Here is a 19,613-nt window from a genome sequence, read left to right as displayed (position 1 = left end):
TGGTTAAACGTGTTCTGTTCGATAGTGTTGAATAATAAATGATTCAGAGGGCCCGGGCTGGTCCGCGCCCGTTGCATTTTCTCCCTTTCTACTTCAATATTATTTAGTTATATACATGTACAAACTAACAGACACCATTTATCTTGATACTAAATCTCATTTCTGTCAAATTAATCGTTATAGCGAATAAAATTTCAACTGACAGAAGTGTCCAAATAGAACACGTGCATTTGTTTTCATTTTCCCCGCTTCCTTGTTTACCTCGACATCACGATCCAATGAATTGACAGCAATGAGGTCACGTGATAACGCTTGCAATTGCTGAGTCGGTGTTTCCTCGTGGTCAGGAGTCGGTTTCTACCTCGATCATTTCAGTCTTTTTAGCTGTAATTTTACCTCAAAATGGCAGAGGCAAAACCTTCCCTCCATCGTGATGGTACGATGCAGGTGACTGCAAAGGTAAATAAGCAATCATGGCTCCTATGATGTATATTTTCGATTCGAAGTGAAGGGCGAGTTGCATGGATATTGCTCTGTTGATACGACGCTACCAGTTACAGTTTGCAATAATTGCAGAATTCTAAGATAGTGACAGACGATAATTTCAATCGGTTCATATTTGTTGAGAACATAAGTATGTTATATTAAGTTTAGATCTCCCGTCAATCTTTCAGTCTGAGTAAATTCGCGAAAGTATTTAATGATATCCAAAATGGCCGATCCTGAACGATCGAGAAAAAACCGGCTTTATGTTTCTGTCATTACAAAGAAACATAACTCATTTTAGACTGCTAGAACTGGTGTGCAACAACAATAAAATGTAGTTAGTTAATGTACAATTTTCGATCACATGTCAGTGGGCTGAAAGTGTCGTTTTTAACATGAAAGTTAATAAGTAAGCAAAGTTCTTAATTTTGACTTCTCGGGGGGCGGGGCGGAAAAGAAGGGTGGTTGACATTTTTCAAGTTATGACTTGAATGCACTTTTCTGCATTTGGCGTGGTCATAGTCAAGGACTTTTCATAACTTAGTTTGTTACTAATGCATACATAATTCACACAAAGCACAATAAGTAGCATGTTAGCACAATGTATTCAGTTAGGTTGCTTACCTTTAGTGATTTCAAATGTTTTTACAAGTTTTTAGACATAGTTTTAGATAGTGAAAGGTGTTAAAAGTGGAATATTCCACAAAAGTGGTAAATAAAATGCTGTCCATGAATTGTTTATATACAGTATATGATAGAAATAATCACACATGTATTAACCCTATTTATGTTGAGAACTGTTCATTTATATAAAGAGATAATGGATAGATCCAGGTGAAGGGGGGTAGGGGTAGGGATCGGGACTCTAACTGATGTAAGTAAGTTATTTATATTAGTAGGGCCCCCTCAGGGGGAATATACAATTTTAACAATTAAACGTGATATATTTACGATACAATATACATACCAGTAGTTATACAACCCTTAGTATTCTCTATATTCCTGTTTTTAGAGTCAGTTTACTGATTTGTTTAGTATTTGTATAACAATAGGTAGGACACCTTACATGAAAACTTTAGATGGTAGACTTGTGCATGGATATTAGATGTTCTGTATGACAGAATTATAGAATGTTGTATTTACAGGTGTCCATGCTATCTTGAAAGTGGGGAAATAAACTTAAATCTTTCATCTCTACACAAAAAACTATTAAGCAAAATTTTGAAAAATATAGGTGTAAGGCCTAACATACATTTTTATTGCAGTATTGAGATGGTAATACCCTGATTATAAAGTGGATTAGCTTTTTACATCTATTTATACCTGGAATGTTTGTCTTAGTTTTGTCACTTGTGTAAGTAGTCAAACGGGTTCGATCGCCAGTGGCCAGATAGCTCAGTTGGTAGAGCACCTGAATAGAGGTTCAGGGGGCCCGGGTTCAAGTCCCGGTCTGGTCCATTGCATTTTCTCCCTTCCTGTTACATTTGGTGCCATGACCAGCCCCTGGAACTGACTGTCTTCCTGATTCAGCTGCCCTTCAGATGTCCTGTTGCACTTCACAGTGTCTTATTGAAGCATTATATGTGTTGGTGATGCAGGGTTCGTGTAGACCATTTTAAAAGTGCTTGAATTTCAACCTAGTCCCTGAAAAGTGCTTGAAGATGCATAAACACAACAAAAACATGAACAAATGCTTAAATTTGAATTTTTAAAAGTGCTTGGATTCTTTTTATGGTGTTTGGATTCTGCATAAATTTAAAAATAAAAATAAGAAAATCCTGTTGATTCTTCTTTACATGCATTATGTTTTGGTATGAGTTAAGGCTTAGAAAATTGTTTTTGATACGGATGCTTGAATAAACTCTTGGTTTTGTAAATATGTGAAGCGTTTCTGTGACTTTGGGTGGTTTTTTGTTAGCAAGAAAGCACATGGCCATAAAACCTGTGGTTTGAATGAATCATCACTGTTTTTACATCAAAGCTTGGGAATCTAAGCATAACTTGGTCAAAGTGTTTAGTCTGTTAAGAGTAAAGTACTGTGTTTGCAATGTGACAAGATAATAAGCATTGTTAGTATATATGGGGGATGTGGCTCTAAATTCTCACATGCGAGTTGATAAACACTGTTAGTAGGGGATGTGGCTCTAAATTCTCACATGCGAGTTGATAAACACTGTTAGTAGGGGATGTGGCTCTAAATTCTCACATGCGAGTTGATAAACACTGTTAGTAGGGGATGCGGCTCTAAATTCTCACATGCGAGTTGATAAACACTGTTAGTAGGGGATGCGGCTCTAAATTCTCACATGCGTGTTGATAAACACTGTTAGTAGGGGATGTGGCTCTAAATTCTCACATGCGAGTTGATAAACACTGTTAGTAGGGGATGCGGCTCTAAATTCTCACATGCGAGTTGATAAACATTGTGAGTAGGGGATGCGGCTCTAAATTCTCACATGCGTGTTGATAAACACTGTTAGTAGGGGATGCGGCTCTAAATTCTCACATGTGAGTTGATAAACACTGTTAGTAGGGGATGCGGCTCTAAATTCTCACATGCGAGTTGATAAACACTGTTAGTAGGGGATTCGGCTCTAAATGCGGTGAGATGATAAACACAAGAAATTGTTGGGGCTGAGTACTGACGATTTATGTTATCATTTATGAAACGGAAAGTAATCAAATTCAATCTAGCCATGTAGCCTTTGAAATGTTAAAGGAATAGTAAGATGACTTATACGTCAAGTCATTTCTGTAAATAGTACTGAGCTACACAAACCGTGTGATTACTATTTGACTTCAATTATCAAACTTTGTAAGTTGATGCATCTTGAGTCTTTGGAGTGTGTCGACCAAAAAGTAGGTCACTGTGGCTTTCTTTTGGAATTTGACAGCTATATTTGAATACTATTTGACTTGTCAGTTGATGCATCTTGAGTCTTTAGTGTGTCGACCAAAAGTAGGTCACGGTGTGTTAAAACCCTGTTAATTGATGAATCTTGGTTAGTGAGAGTTTTTGCCTGTTCTACAATGTATCAGAAGAGCGATTCTAGGCCCATGGGCCTCTTGTTGAGAGATGAAGTGACTGACTACCTTTTTCAGGAAGGAATTGGTTACCTTGAATCCGAGGGTAAAACAAAGTTACTGGAAATGCAGGGATTGAAGGACCCGGAGCCTGTACCAAACTCCCTGAAAAGAGACGGCACAATGGCAGTCACTGCCAAGGTAAATATTATAAGTGGTATTTGAGGTCTAGAGCTGTATTATTTAAATGAAATATCTCGTAGCTGGACTTCTAGAAAACTGTAAATGTCTCAAAAATGAGAATTGGGTGTGTTTCAGGTATACCTATGTACCAAATTGTTACAGCTAACAAAATTACCGTAAAAATTAGTGCTTTAATATTTACCAATTATTGAAACAGGCAGATATTACACACCAGATGTATACTTAGAAAAAAAAATAATTTTCTAGAATTGGGTTCAGTAGAAGGCCCATTGTGTAAAGTGTCACATTTCCCAAAAAATGGTGTGTGCTTTTCCCAGTTGTAAACTTTAGTAAAGACAGATGAAACACATCTTTCAGATCTTTAATTACCTTTAATTTGAATGCTGATTCGTGAATAAATGGATAGGAATTCCCTATTTTGAACAAACATTGCTCCTTTCCCCACATCAAATGGCTACGGTCTCAGATTGTTAAGTGCGATTATAACTTATTTTTATGGACTGGTCACTATTTAATGGACTGGTCACTATTTAATGGACTGGTCACTATTTTTATGGACTGGTCACTATTTAATGGACTGGTCACTATTTTTAGGAGGCTGAACAGTTGTTGGGTAAGGACAAACCAGATGAAGACGCCAAGACTAGGGGACAACAACAGAAAATAGAAGATATTAAGGAGGAGAAACCCGCTAGGAAAGGTCGACTGGCTAAAGGAGTCACCATGATTGGGACAGCAAAGGTACAGGGGGGGGGGTGTAATGTACAACAGGTTTTATATACTGTGGAAGTGGTTATTTACGCTGGGGGTTAAGTATGCGTTTTTTCACGTCCAACATTAGGGGGGAAATACGCAGTAAGTAAATGTAATATGTAGCATATCAAATATTTATAATTATACGCGTGGGGGAAATTTATACGCTTTTTACCTGACCGCATAATTACCCCCACTCGAAAATAACAACTTTTACAGTATCGTAAAATTCCTCAAGCATACATGGTCTTTAGGATGTGGATAAGACTTTGTAGTACAGGTAGGGATGTTGAATGTGGATAAGATTTTGTAGACAGGTAGGGATGTTGAATGTAGATAAGATTTTGTAGTACAGGTAGGGATATTGAATGTGGATAAGATTTTGTAGTACAGGTAGGGATGTTGAATGTGGATAATATTTTGTAGACAGGTAGGGATGTTGAATGTGGATTAGATTTTGTAGACAGGTAGGGATGTTGAATGTGGATAAGTTTTTGTAGACAGGTAGGGATGTTGAATGTGAATAAGATTTTGTAGTACAGGTAGGGATGTTGAATGTGGATAAGATTTTGTAGACAGGTAGGGATGTTGAATGTGGATAAGATTTTGTAGACAGGTAGGGATGTTGAATGTGGATAAGATTTTGTAGACAGGTAGGAATGTTGAATGTGGATAAGATTTTGTAGCACAGGTAGGGATGTTGAATGTGGATAAGATTTTGTAGACAGGTAGGAATGTTGAATGTGGATAAGATTTTGTAGACAGGTAGGGATGTTGAATGTGGATAAGATTTTGTAGACAGGTAGGGATGTTGAATGTGGATAAGTTTTTGTAGACAGGTAGGGATGTTGAATGTGAATAAGATTTTGTAGACAGGTAGGAATGTTAAATGTGGATAAGATTTTGTAGACAGGTAGGGATGTTGAATGTGGATAAGATTTTGTAGTACAGGTAGGGATATTGAATGTGGATAAGATTTTGTAGTACAGGTATGGATGTAGAATGTGGATAAGATTTTGTAGACAGGTAGGGATGTTGAATGTAGATAATATTTTGTAGACAGGTAGGGATGTTGAATGTAGATAATATTTTGTAGACAGGTATGGATGTTGAATGTGGATAAGATTTTGTAGACAGGTAGGGATGTTGAATGTAGATAATATTTTGTAGACAGGTAGGGATGTTGAATGTGGATAAGATTTTGTAGTACAGGTAGGGATGTTGAATGTGGATAAGATTTTGTAGACAGGTAGGGATGTTGAATGTAGATAATATTTTGTAGACAGGTAGGGATGTTGAATGTAGATAATATTTTGTAGACAGGTAGGGATGTTGAATGTGGATAAGATTTTGTAGACAGGTATGGATGTTGAATGTGGATAAGATTTTGTAGTACAGCGAGTCATATACTACTGTATGTTTTCTAGGTATAGGGTTGTACTGATAGAAATATAATGTGATAGTTGTTCAATCAATACGATGGGAGGTAAGATCAGATGTTAGTAATTAATAAGTGTTAATTATATGGTAAATAAGTGTCCAATCTTCTACTGAATCAATGACACGGTTTTGCAAACTAAAAACGGACCGTTTTATAATAATCTATAATCTTCCTGGTTATTTGTAAATTTAACACTCCAGTAAAACCATTGTAGGAAGCAGAACAGTTACTGGGGGCTGACAAACCTGATGCAGATGCCATGACTAGGGGACAACAGAAGAAAATCGAGGAAATCTCAAAAGAGGCTCCGTCCACACCAAAGAAAGTTAGAATTCAGAAACAAGGCACAATGGCTGCAACTGCAAAGGTTTGTATTGTTCTGTGAGAGTTCCTCATGTAACTCGTACAATGATAGTCAATGGGACAGGTGAACACAGTGGATTTTACCATTTTGTTAAAACTGCATTTTCATGGCAAAATGTAAATGAATTTGCACTTTAGAAAATGTAAATCACTATTGTTGTTATGAACTTTAAAGCTGTATGCTTGAATTTTTTTTCCCAGGAAGCCAAGGAACGAGTTCTAGGGAAAGAAAAACTAGGTGATACAAGAGCAGAAACGAAACTCAGCAAAAAATCCAAACCCGGTGCCCTCAAACGATTTAGTACAATTAACAAGGCTATCGAAGAAGGTAGGAGAAAACTATGGAAAACGAAAGGGTTCAAATTCCAATTTATTAATGCTTCATTTGTTCTATGTGGAATAATGCATCTGAATACATAATTTGTTTGGATAATCTATCATGATTCATCTATATTTTGGTTTAAAGGTACATGTGTTTTAATTGTTATGTTAGATTCTAGGAAAGATATCAGTTCTACAGTATTCTATGAATAGAATGAAACAAAAATCTCTATTAATTATACATACAAAAAAACTAAAGACCTAAATGAAAATAGTTTCAAAATGCAGTTTATCTTTTTTACACTCTTTCTTTCCGAAACGAGTCGAGTGCTGACCAGGTGATTGTCTTATTAGCATAGTATGTGCCATTTTTCCAGCAATTCTTGGATCGATCTGTCCATTTCTAATTACCCTTTAGTGTTTTACACATGTTCAAGTATAGTGAGTTTAGTCAGATACATTCTTATTCCTATATCTACAGTCAATGAAATTGATTTCAAAACTCACAAACACCATTGTTTTCTTTCCGAAAAGTTGTGTAAAGAAGGCACACTCTCAATACATACATTATACAAATCAGGCCAACCAAAGATATTCGTGAGTTAAATTAGTCCAGAATGAACTTGAGATTTTGAGCTGTTCTGTATCTGAGATGAGGTAGTCTGTGTTGCATTAAATATTGTCATTATAGATGCAGTAACAATGTTCGATTGGAAACAAAAAATCTTGATTATTGATATATATTTACTTTTAAGTATTTGTATATACTGTACATGTATAAAAGTAAAATGGAAAATCAGTTATGTGCTTTACACTTGCAATGTAAGTGCATCCGTAATTTGTTACATATAATTTCAACATTTGTATGGGAATATACCTTCATGATAGTGAGGTACAGCTTTAGAATATATATACCAATTATTGTTTTTCATGCAACATTTTGCTTCAAACAATTTAAAGAGCTTCAGCTGAAAGTTTTCACATTTTTTTCCATTTTTATTGTTTACAATGTTTATTTCTAATGGTCAACTAATGTAATATTAGAACATCAGTTGTTGGGTTACAAATGAGATGCAGTACTCACAATTCTTTGTTATGTAAACAAGGCTCGTGCCATGTGTTTGTTTATATATAGATTGCTTAATAGAAAACAGCATGTTTAAAACAAAATGAGATGTGCCAAACACTAGAAAGTATTCAACTGTATTCAGATTGAACTTGTAAATTGAAATAAATTCTGCTTTAAGCGAAACTTTCACTAGTATATCTAACCTATGTAAACAAAAACATGGCACAAGCCTTGTATACATGATAAAGAATTGTGAGTTTGGTATCTCCCATGTACCTCAACAACTGACATTCAAATTTTTGCTGACCATTAGAAATACCTTAGATAAGCATTATAATCATTAAAATTGGAACAAGAAATTTTAATTTGAAAATTTTCATCTCAAATAGTGTCCATGTTCTTTTAAGCATTATAAAATTATGTATCACAATGCATGCACGTTGTAAAGTACAAATTTATAGCAATCACATTGAACTTTACAGAGTACAATCATACTAGCTGCAATATTTTTTTGAGGGGGTGGGGAGGTTTTAAAAAAATCTGAGAGGGCTACATTATTGCAGCTAACAGAATGCTCGCACGTTAATAATGTTTTTTTCATATATTTTATGTAGAACATTTTACAAACTAACTAATTATGCATTTACTTACTGCAAATTTCAAATTACAAAACTAGAATTTTGAACTTGTTGTGTTTTCATAAAAATCAGAAGATATTCATACCATATAAGCAGAATTTTTAGGGAGGATTTCATTTTGGCATTATAAGCGAGTGATGAAAAGGCTAATATTGTACAGCGTTAACAATTTATTCCATATCAGAGGGGATGGTTACCGCTCTTGGAATCACAAAGTCGCTAAAATTAGCTTTCGCTAAATATACAGACCAATTTTATGGAAAAATTGCTGAATTTGTGTCTTGCTAAATATTCCGCGTATACATGGTATATGTGACTATATACAATTAACTTGAGAAGTAGGAATATTTTGCAACATTGGATTTGAACAAAAGATTGGACACGTATACATGTACCTTTTAAATGTTAAGCAGTGTTACAAATAAGATGCTATATAAATGTATTTTAAATGTGATTGTAGCCAAGTATGTTGTTCCGGAGATCAATGTAAATGAGGGGAGAAAATTGCGCTCTGCCAACAAGAAACCTGCCATGAAGAGGGCAGGAACGATGCAGACCACAGCTGCTGCAGGGAAAGAATACCTAAAACGATCAAAGAAAGCTAAAACATCGGGAGATTCCAGCGAGGAGGACTAACCAATCAGAATACTGCTTCACTTCTAACAAAGGACCGGTCATGATGTCATTGTATATAGGCCTCATGGTGGAGATTTCTATTGTTGTTGGCAGACTGTTAAAATTATGGCAGCATCTCTCTCCCTTTCACAGTTTGATAGCGATACAACCTCTCCACTTCTCTTCTGTTAGTGATTGTGTGTTCATTTTTTTTCATTGTTTTGAATATAAAAGTTTAGTAATCAAAAACGTTTTTGATGAAGATAGATTTTGTAAAAATTTTGTAAGTTTAGATATATATTTTTTAAATTTGGTTTTTATGCAGTCTATACTTAAAGTGACAGTACAGACATCTTTTAGATATTTATCAACTATCAGTTTCACAAGCTAATACTGCCATTGAATATTTGAAGCTGTGTGAGAATATTTCATATCACAATCAGACATGGTTGAATGACAATAAAAGGACAGTGTGTTTCCTCATTAACAGAATGTTACAAAAATTTATTCATTCACTCTATTGAACTTAATTTATATAATTTCTTCACGGAACAGAAAATACTGTAATGAAAGAGTCTATCAATTTGTGTGTGTTTGTAGTGATATTAGTTCCATTATGAAGACTACACTATGTATTGTTCTGTGTGTGTTGTACACGATAAAGTTTATGTATATTGCTTTTCTAACTCCATGGTAGCATAGTCCAGATATTTTTTGATTAGAAATATATTTATGTTGAATGTTTATTTAGGATGTTCTCGGTTTAGTTTTAATGCGTGTTGTACTACATGATGGAATGTAAAAGTAGATGAGAATGCGTCAATACAATATGTTAAGCTGTATAAGGATCTGTATTTGGCATACACTCCAAGGCAATAGCAAAATATGTCATCAATTACGACGTACACAAATTTATATCAAAACTGCATTTTGCATGTGGCAAAAGTATTTCAGGAGCAAAGAAATTTTGTTAAAGCTAATTCTCATTTTAGGAAGAATGCATGGATTACACATGTAAGGAATCGGTGTATGTAGTCTGGGACCAAGGAAAGACTAGTGGTAGAACAAGGTGTCTAGTTAACATGGAGATTTGTCATTGTCTTTTCAACTTCAATATTACAACTAATGGTTGTACAAGGATAATTTGACCATTAAAAGTGACCCATCTGTGATCATACATAACAGCTGATGCCAGGAATATTGTGTATACTAACAAGCACTTCTACTTTTGTTTTTAAATTTTTTTCATATACCTTTTTTCCAGAAAATTAAACTATTTTATATATATATATGTATATGTATTTTAATTTAAATATGGCTGTGAGTCCCTAAGACCAGTGGCGGGTCCCTACAGGGACAGTTTTAACAATCAAAGAAAGCACATCACTTATGTTCAATCTTAAGATTCTTTCTGTTTGTAGAATGTGTCTATTAGAATGTGTGATTGATCATGAGTCACTTTACATTTGTCATATATACTTGCATATTTCTTTTTCCTTTTTTTTTTAACTTGCTGTTTTAGTAACAAATTCATAGGTATGTACACAAGTGATTAAAAAGTTTCAGATCTAAAATTTGTTGACATGTTTCTTGCACTAACAAGATGTGTGTGTAAATTGATTGCTACAATGTAGTATTGTTAAAAGTTTATAGTCCTAATATACTGCTGGTTTGTGTTTCCGGTGTTTGAAAGTTCACTTACTGCAATATCAAGATTATTTGTCAAGATGACGTAGCTTATGGACAATGACATCATCGCAAACCATGGTTACCGAGTCTGGTTCAATTACCTACCGGGTACCCTAAATTTTATGTAGTGTAAACGGAGACAAAAGCTGTGGCTTGCGATGATGGGACATATAATGATTGGTTGGAATAAGTTATTTCAAGAGTTTTAATTTGAGTAATCTGTCTCTAGATCATGCTTTTTATAGGACATGTTTTTAAGTACCATTTGGGTATACACTTCTGGTAATGAAGAGATCGAACCTGAGATCAGTAACAGAATCTTAGCTTGTTGGAGTGTGATGATTCCCTGCAAAGTCTAGATTTTCAAAGATTTCTATTTCTCTTGAAAACCAGCATGGAATGCTCCATCTTTGGTTTGGTTGCATGATTATTACTGGAGTGACATTTTGAACATGAATTTATTGCGAAAAACACCGTCTTTGGTCAGATATTGAGCTTCCCTGAAGACTGGTGCATTACCAGTATTTAGGGGGAGAAATTGAATGATGGATGTATGTTTTATGTTGATCGGAAAATCAAGTGATATATTATTTTTAAAAGGACAATTTACATTTTTTTGAATAGCTTTAAGGTAGGTAAATACTATTAGAAATTTCTGTCAATCAAAATTTTTTTTCATTTAAATAACTAACAATTCTAACTAAAAAACCCATATTAGACATGTCTTTGCGGGTTTATTTTTATACTATGTGCTACAGAGCACATATACCCCCAAATGCAAAACCCCACCCCTTCCTTTTTCTCACAATTTTTTTTGGTGTGTGTGTTATTCTTTTTTTGTTTGGCTATCAATCACATCATACATAAAAATACCTACATGCTATCTCATACTTGTAGAAAAAATAAATATAGTGTAACATATGTGTAGATTCTAGCAACTACAGCTCATGTACAAATAATTTTGTTTCTTGAAAATACTTGTGAAGAAGAGTTCAAATATTCAACAACTTTACTGATAATGTTCTGAGGATTTATAATTCTTGGTTTCTTTGAACCAAACACAAACTCACTAAAAACAGTTTGAATTCCACTGTGAGGGTCACGCCTATGTATGATTTTTAACTTGTTCAGGCTTAGATTGCAAGCTATGAGCCTTTTAAAGACACACTGCTTGATATAACTCCAGAAAAAGAAAAACAACAAAAAACTAGCTCTCATAATCCCAATGATGTTTCTCAAAAATAAAAACCAATTTTAGCAACTAAAAACTCCAAACTGGACTGGGGTATTTGAGCAGAATTCAGACAGATTGGATTTCATTGGATGTCTTTTAATTATTATTATTATTATTTTTTTTTTTTTGGTGGTTTATTCATGATTTGGGTTTTGAAATGAATTCTGATATTATATAAATTGGATTTCGGGAGAACAGAAAGACTTACCGAATATACGAGTTAACATAGTACGAGTTGTTTAGAATAATATATGATCGATCGAGTTATCTTTCTTTTCGATTTCCGGCTTATCTCCTTAGCAACGAAGACTCATATGACAGCCATAACAGCAGGTTCTCGTTGACAAACAAGAAAGGTAAACATTATCCTTTTACTGGTTTAATACCGATTCACTCATTACAAACATAATCTTTATTTTTCAATTAAGGGCCTACAAGAGGCAAGAGAAGTGATTCATAACTAATTGCATTAAATATGCAGAATATATTGGCTATCTAAGGGAAGGGGGGGGGGGGGGGGGGGGGGGGTAATCATCACTCCTACCTGTTGTTTGCTTCAAACAGATCGCGTTTTATTCAAGCTTGTAGTGACAATTTTGAAGTCAAAATATTGTTCTGAATTTTTTATCTGCATCAAAAATAAAACCACTGCTTATTTGGTTTTTTTTTAATTCAACACTTGGTTTTATAGAAAAGATGCCGCGCCCACGCTCTGCCCGCTCGGACACCAGCGATGCTGACATGGAGGGACTCCAGGAACAGGAGCTGGTCAAGCTCCAGAGGCAGTACCGCCTGATGGAGGGGGACCGAGCTGCCTATACAGAGGAGTCACAGAACATCATCAGGAAACAAAAGTATAACATGATATAGCTGCTCTTTAATAATGATTGTCAAGATCAACTGATACTATTCATGTACAAATGAAATTTCACGATAACAGTCTCTGTTGCTGCTTTACATTATTACATAACACTGTAATGTATAAATAAGGGTGTATAATTTGCTTTATTTTTAGATTAAAATTTAGATATTGGTAATATACATGTCTCTATTCATAGTTAGTATATGAACTTACTTTTTATGAATATCAGAACTTATAAAGCGGTTAATTTATATTTTCCAATATGCTAGGCACTTCGATCTTAACTTCAATACTCCAGAATAGAATTAGACTTTCAACATTTGTTGAACCTAGAAGAAGAGTTGTAGAAAATATAAAACCATATATAAGTAAGCTTGAAACTTAAACTTGAAACAAACATTGAATTGTAGAACTGAGGTAGCCCAGCTTGAAGCAGAGAAACAAGAACTCTTAAAGGAGTTAAGATTGGCAGAGAGCAGATCTAACCAGAACTTGGATGAAACAAACACAGACACACTGGTGGTTCTAGCAGAGGCTAAAGGTATAGGACAGAATTGTGTTTATATCCAAATAACAATCATGTTAACAAAAGTTGAATGGACAAATAGATCCAGCTAGGACAAGCAGTAATAACTGCACCACTTCAGGAGCAATAGATTGTCTGAAACTACATATAAGGAGGTTATTGGTTTGCGAATCACAAAGTGTTAAAATTCTAGGTGTTCCATTTTTTTCCAGATTTTTAATGTCTTTGATTTTGTTATTTTCTTAGTGTGTTTTTTTTTAAACTGAATAAGCCCAATATATGGATTATATAAGTATTCTTCTTAACTGTGTAATTTGGTGGGTGGGTGGAGGGGGGGGGGGGTAATGTTTTTGTTATGTGGCATAATATGTCATACTCCTTTTTCTAGACATACATGTAGCTATGAAATTTACGGCAAATCTTTATTTCAAAGAAAATTCTTCATAAACCCATCATATTTGCTGAGTAAGCTTTTAATTTGGCTGTCTAGGTAGGTGATATGGCAGATCATTGAAATCCTAAACTTATGATAAATCTCATTTCCAGTTTTTATTGTGATAATTATTTGATTTTACAGAGGATTATGAAACTGAGATAAATGAAGAGAAACAAGCCCACAATGATCTAGATGCCCAAATTCGTGAGTGGGAGAAGAAGATTCGAAATCAGAACAAGAACATGGGAGGGGTTCACATGAGTTCCCAACACACTGTTCAGACACAGAAGTCCATCAGAACATTGGAAAACAGACTGGATCAGGTAAACTCTCATTCAGTCAGTTCAAGTTTTATCAAATCACCAAGTTGTTTATTTTCTATTCATTTTCTTTAATATGATTAGTGTTTTGGTATTTTTTTAAAAATATCTTAATCAAATGTACAAGTACCTCTGTGGCTTATTAGAATTTACAGGACATCAAAAATGTTATGAAGGAAAATACACACCTGCATATATACCGCTCTAATTTTCAGTCCAAGAAACAATTTAACGCCATCCTGACCCAGAACTCTGTGTACAGAGAAGAAATAGAGAGCTTAAGAGTGGAAAGAAACAGATTTGACAATCTATATCGAAAATTAGACAAGGAATTGTCCAATCTGCGAAAAGAGAAAGGCGAGCTGATTGAGAAATCCACTCAGTCCTATGATGCCAGGTGAGTATCACAATATCAGCCATTCTTGAAACAGATTCATTTATACTGCTCTTTAGAGTCATTTGAAGATTCGAATTTTGTACAGTGTAAATTGTTTATTCGCCAAGCAAGGGTCCACTGGGGCATTAATAACAATCAAACATGTACATGTATAGGAGATGAATAAATCTAAATGGAATTTTAATCAACTATCAAACACTTTGTTCCTTAACAGCTTTGGAAATTGATTGAGAACGGGTGTCTTGTTTTCTTTCTAGGGATGAGGCCCAAGCAAAGATGATTCTTTTGAAAGAGAGGGCAGACAAAGACCAACAACAGCATAATGCTGAGATGAAGGAGCTGTTGAGAATTATTGACCATGAAAGGAACCTGAGGGAATTCATGGGAATCAAAGGTCAGGAGAGAGTGGACGACCCACAGCTGGTGGCCTGGAGACAGAAGAAAGGTAAGAGGCTGAAGACATCTAGCTGAATACATGTACATGTAACTAAATACATGTAACTGAACACATGCAACTGAACACATGTAGTTGAATACATGTAGCTGGTCAGCAAGTTGAAAAAGAGTTTTACTTCATATGGGGTCAATCTGCTTTTTTGATTTTGTTTTGCCTTTGTTTTCTAACCTCTCATAATCGAACAATAATTAGAAATAAACAATATTTTTGTAGTACATGTATAGACTAAATCAACATACATACACCTATGAATTGAAATGTTTTTGATATTTGCAATGATAAAGTGTCTTATCTGAGAGTTTTACCAACAGAGGCCCAGGAAGCAGAGCGTAAGAAGGAGAGCCAGGAAGATTCTGTGGAAACATATGAGGCAGCCTTTGAGAGGATCAAGGAAATGACTGGAGAGGAGGATCTTGACTTGCTGGTGGAGAGGTTCATCGAAACAGAGGACAAGAACTTTGCTTTGTTCAACTTTGTCAATGAACAAAATAATGAAATTGAATTGCTTCATGAACACATTGATGAGGTGAGTTGTGTATATATGTATACTAGTGTTTTTTATTGATGAGGTGAGTTGTGTATATATGTATATTAGTGTTTCTTTGTTTATGGTAAACATTTTGTGTATCTCATGGTTTGTTTTTAATATATTTCAGAAAAATAATGAAATTGAGAAATTCAAATTACAAGGCATTGAACTTGAAGACCAAAGAAAGAAAATTCTCAAAGAACTGGAGGAACAACAACTGGTTTGTTCTCAGGAAGCTGATGAATACTCCAAAAAGAACAAGGAAATCTCCAAAATTCTTGATCAGCTTAGAGCGGGTAAAGGAAGAGTTATTTCCCTTAACATTACTTTATATATCTTGTAGGTATAAACAAGTCAGAAGTTTATTTCATTTTTGTTTTATTTACAGGTATTGATTCGTTGTTCAATAAAATTAACTGTGATAGAGCGGTAATTGACGATATGTTGGGTGCCCAGTCAGGCGTAACGGACAGTAACATGATTCAGTATCTGGGAATAATTGAACAGAGGACAAATGAACTGCTGGCAGTACAGAGTTATGTCAATACCAAGGTAATCATACACCTAAATATCATTGTGACCTCCCTGTATATCAAACAGATCGAGTTATGTCAATACCAAGTTAATCATACACCTAAATATCATTGTGACCTCCCTGTATATCAAGCAGATCGAGTTATGTTAATACCAAGTTAATCATACACCTAAATATCATTGTGACCTCCCTGTATATCAAGCAGATCGAGTTATGTTAATTCCAAGGTAATCATCTAAATATCATTGTGACCTCCCTGTATATCAAACAGATCGAGTTAAGTCAATACCAAGTTAATAATATACCTAAATATCATTGTGACCGTCCTGTATATAAAAAAAAGCTTAATTTTGAACTTTTGTAAATTTCTGTATATGCTATATGTATTAATTTGAAGTTTTTACACCCTAATTACTGGAATTACATGTACCTCGTCTGTATGACTCCCTAATTACTGGAATTACATGTACCTCGTCTGTATGACTCCCTAATTACTGGAATTACATGTACCTCATGTGTACGACTCCCTAATTACTGGAATTACATGTACCTCGTCTGTATGACTCCCTAATTACTGGAATTACATGTACCTCGTCTGTATGACTCCCTAATTACTGGAATTACATGTACCTCATGTGTACGACTCCCTAATTACTGGAATTACATGTACCTCGTGTGTATGACTCCCTAATTACTGGAATTACATGTACCTCGTCTGTATGACTCCCTAATTACTGGAATTACATGTACCTCGTCTGTATGACTCCCTAATTACTGGAATTACATGTACCTCGTGTGTATGACTCCCTAATTACTGGAATTACATGTACCTCGTGTGTATGACTCCCTAATTACTGGAATTACATGTACCTCGTCTGTAAGACTCCCTAATTACTGGAATTACATGTACCTCGTCTGTATGACTCCCTAATTACTGGAATTGTCTCGTTTGTATTTTGTTACTCTGTCCTTCCAAAAAACTATCTGTCCAGAAAAGATTTTTCCAGTTATATGAATTTTTTTAAATGTCAAAATGATCAGGATTGACAGAATAAAGGTATTGTTTAGACCTGATTACAATTACAGTATGTAGACTGTATGACAAGATGATGTGTTATAAATACACAGCATTAAGAAATCATTTAAAATTATCAAAGTTACAGTGAATGTCAATTAACCTAGCTTTGGAATGCAACCATTTCTGGTCGCCCACCCACCCCCCTTCGCTCCACGGGCTATTAAACTAGCTCTGTTAGGACAATTCCAGGATTTTGTCAAAAATGATTCTAAACTATTATAGATGTACCCGTGATATATATCACTGATTTTATAACTGTCATATCACATTACTTTTATGTCATAATGAAACTTTTTATATGGATAACAAAGTGAGGAGTTTTTATTGAGTGTTATAGACAATGTAGTACTAATCAATTGGATGATTAACTGACATCTTGCCTATAGGACCAGGATAGATATGATGCTAAGCAACCAGTGTTGCTAGGTGCAGGTCCAGGTGCATCCCAGCCTCAGTATCCCGTTATTCCTCCGTCCATTGGGTATGTATCCGGGCTGTCTGAGCATGCGCTAACTCACGATTTTATTTCAGCCTCATTCTCACTCCTGGAATGACCCTTCACCGGAGCACCTCTCTACATCATCCAATCAGAGTGTTTCTCTGTAATTTCTTGTGATCATTGTGTGAATTGTGTTTGACATTTTCAGGATGAGGATCGATATCCCCAGAAGCCTCCTAGTCTACTAGGGGGAGGGCCTGGGGCACCTGCACAACAATGGCCCATTCATCCGCCCGGCTTTGGGTATTTATGATTAAATTGTAGACAACCTATTTATGGTGTGGTTTACTTTTTAGTTTGTTCATAAAATGTCAAATCTATTCAGTTTATCAACTTAAGATTGGGCCATTTTCTGAATTTTGACATATTATGAATCCTAATTTTTGGTGGTTGGCTATCTGATCAAATTGCTTCCTCTGCGATAGCTCTGTAATTCTGGCTTTGAATTCTTTACCCACTGTCACATTTTCATTTTTCACCCACTTACTTTTTTAACATTCTACTTCATGTATATAATGAATGCACTTAATTAACTGAATCAGAAAATATAATAACATGCCATTACTGAAAGTACGTATTGTGACGGGTGGGGCTGTGGCTGTGAATAATGGAAAGACGGGCTACTTGTCACATTGTCTTATAACTTACAATGTCAGTGTTAAAATTATTGTGTTATATCTGTATAAATATACATTCACTATCTATACAGCATTCTCTACATCCGGGTATTTCTCATTGTTGTGTATATGGGGCGTGTTTTAAAGATATACATATATATATATATTCATTTAGCCTGCATGTCGTATATACTCTGCTTTAGAGCTATTCTGTTCGATAAATCATCTGTAAAGCATAAAAAAGTGTTTATATTTTAACAGTGGTGCCTGGGTTAGATGAGATATAACATACAAGCCTATCATAATGATGAGTTTAAAATGTGAAAATTGAATGAAAACTTGCATATTACTTATTTTGAATCACGAGGGGTAAAATTGCATATATTGAATAGCAATAATAGTGCTGTAAAATTGTGCTCCAGTCTTTGCCTGGTAATTTCGTTATCTTGATTTTGCTATTAACTTACATCAAAAAAAATTTTCAAACTGTTTGAATAAAACCCCATTCATCATTCTGTTTAAAACTGTGACATTTCGTTTCTGTAGGGATGAATACGACAGCGAAGGCAGCGAGGCAAGTGATGATGAGGCGAGGCCACTGACGCGGAACGAACTTCAGAACAAAGTGATGAAGACTGTCCGGAAACGGGAATCTGCCGCCAAAAAGGACGGCTTCAAGTACGACCTATCGAACGCGCGCGAAATGCAGAAGAATAAAAAAGACAAAAAGTGATAAAATTTGTACGCATTCTTTGTGTATAAGAACCGTACTGGGACGGAATACCTGGAGTGAAATGTCAGGACTCACGATAAGAACGAATAGCTGTAACATTTGGCTCTGTCGCCAAATTTTTTATACAAACTCTTGTTTCACTTTTGTGTATACAATGTAAGTATAACTCCAGTCTATTGATGTTCAATTTTGAAAAGAAAAAAAAATTGAATGTATTATACATAACTGCATTGTATTTTTATATGTACAAATAAATCGTTGATTTTGATTACGCCGAAATTCCGTATGATACATATGTAACACAAATGAAGCGTATAGTAAAGCAGTGTTCTACAAATGAATATACCGCAAGTATGCACTAGTGCAGTGTTCTATAACAATGAAGTACTGTCCTCTAGTGTACTGATTAGTACAAGTGAACACGCACAGAGCGATTTCTCAGATGACCTTTCGCACAGTACATTCATAATTATCCATCTAAATTAATGCCACGCACGTTAGAATCCCCTTTGAAGAATGGTACGAGTGACCGCAAAGTGTAATATCCTATCCGTGTATTTTTGCAGTCTATATGTTTTAACATGTCGCACTGTACAAGTCGGGCCAGAAACGAACCAGGCAATGTTCTGTGTTAACGGCCGTAACACGAGTAAGTGCCGGCGAGGGACATGCTTTGTCCATTTGTTGGCACTGTCCGGCCACTCGCGTATAACAAACATCGCCAGGACTGGTAAACATGGTCAGTTGTGTTTTGGCTGCCCATCGGAAGACATGAAACAAATCTGGA

The 19,613-nt window shown here is 35.2% G+C and overlaps 2 protein-coding genes across 2 annotated transcripts; both read left to right on the top strand.

Moving 5' to 3' along the window:
• The first annotated feature begins 277 nt into the window (after positions 1 to 277).
• LOC125664222 (uncharacterized) lies at positions 278 to 10,488 on the top strand. Its single transcript, XM_048896907.2, has 6 exons — positions 278 to 459; positions 3,589 to 3,711; positions 4,309 to 4,455; positions 6,123 to 6,275; positions 6,473 to 6,599; positions 8,760 to 10,488. The coding sequence occupies exons 1-6, from the start codon at positions 403 to 405 to the stop codon at positions 8,933 to 8,935; spliced, it is 783 nt and encodes a 260-aa protein (XP_048752864.2). The 5' UTR covers positions 278 to 402; the 3' UTR covers positions 8,936 to 10,488.
• A 1,487-nt stretch (positions 10,489 to 11,975) lies between these two features.
• LOC125664212 (coiled-coil domain-containing protein 63-like) lies at positions 11,976 to 19,097 on the top strand. Its single transcript, XM_048896890.2, has 11 exons — positions 11,976 to 12,193; positions 12,529 to 12,691; positions 13,110 to 13,240; positions 13,803 to 13,984; positions 14,197 to 14,378; positions 14,636 to 14,823; positions 15,147 to 15,361; positions 15,492 to 15,660; positions 15,753 to 15,916; positions 17,625 to 17,719; positions 18,640 to 19,097. Exons 2-11 carry the CDS (start codon positions 12,534 to 12,536, stop codon positions 18,824 to 18,826), a joined length of 1,671 nt encoding a protein of 556 aa, XP_048752847.1. The 5' UTR covers positions 11,976 to 12,193; positions 12,529 to 12,533; the 3' UTR covers positions 18,827 to 19,097.
• Positions 19,098 to 19,613: the final 516 nt, after the last annotated feature.

This window comes from Ostrea edulis, chromosome 1 (assembly GCF_947568905.1).
Source record: "Ostrea edulis chromosome 1, xbOstEdul1.1, whole genome shotgun sequence".
NCBI classification, from domain to species: Eukaryota; Metazoa; Mollusca; class Bivalvia; order Ostreida; family Ostreidae; genus Ostrea; species Ostrea edulis.
This window is presented reverse-complemented; position numbering and strand designations above follow the sequence as displayed.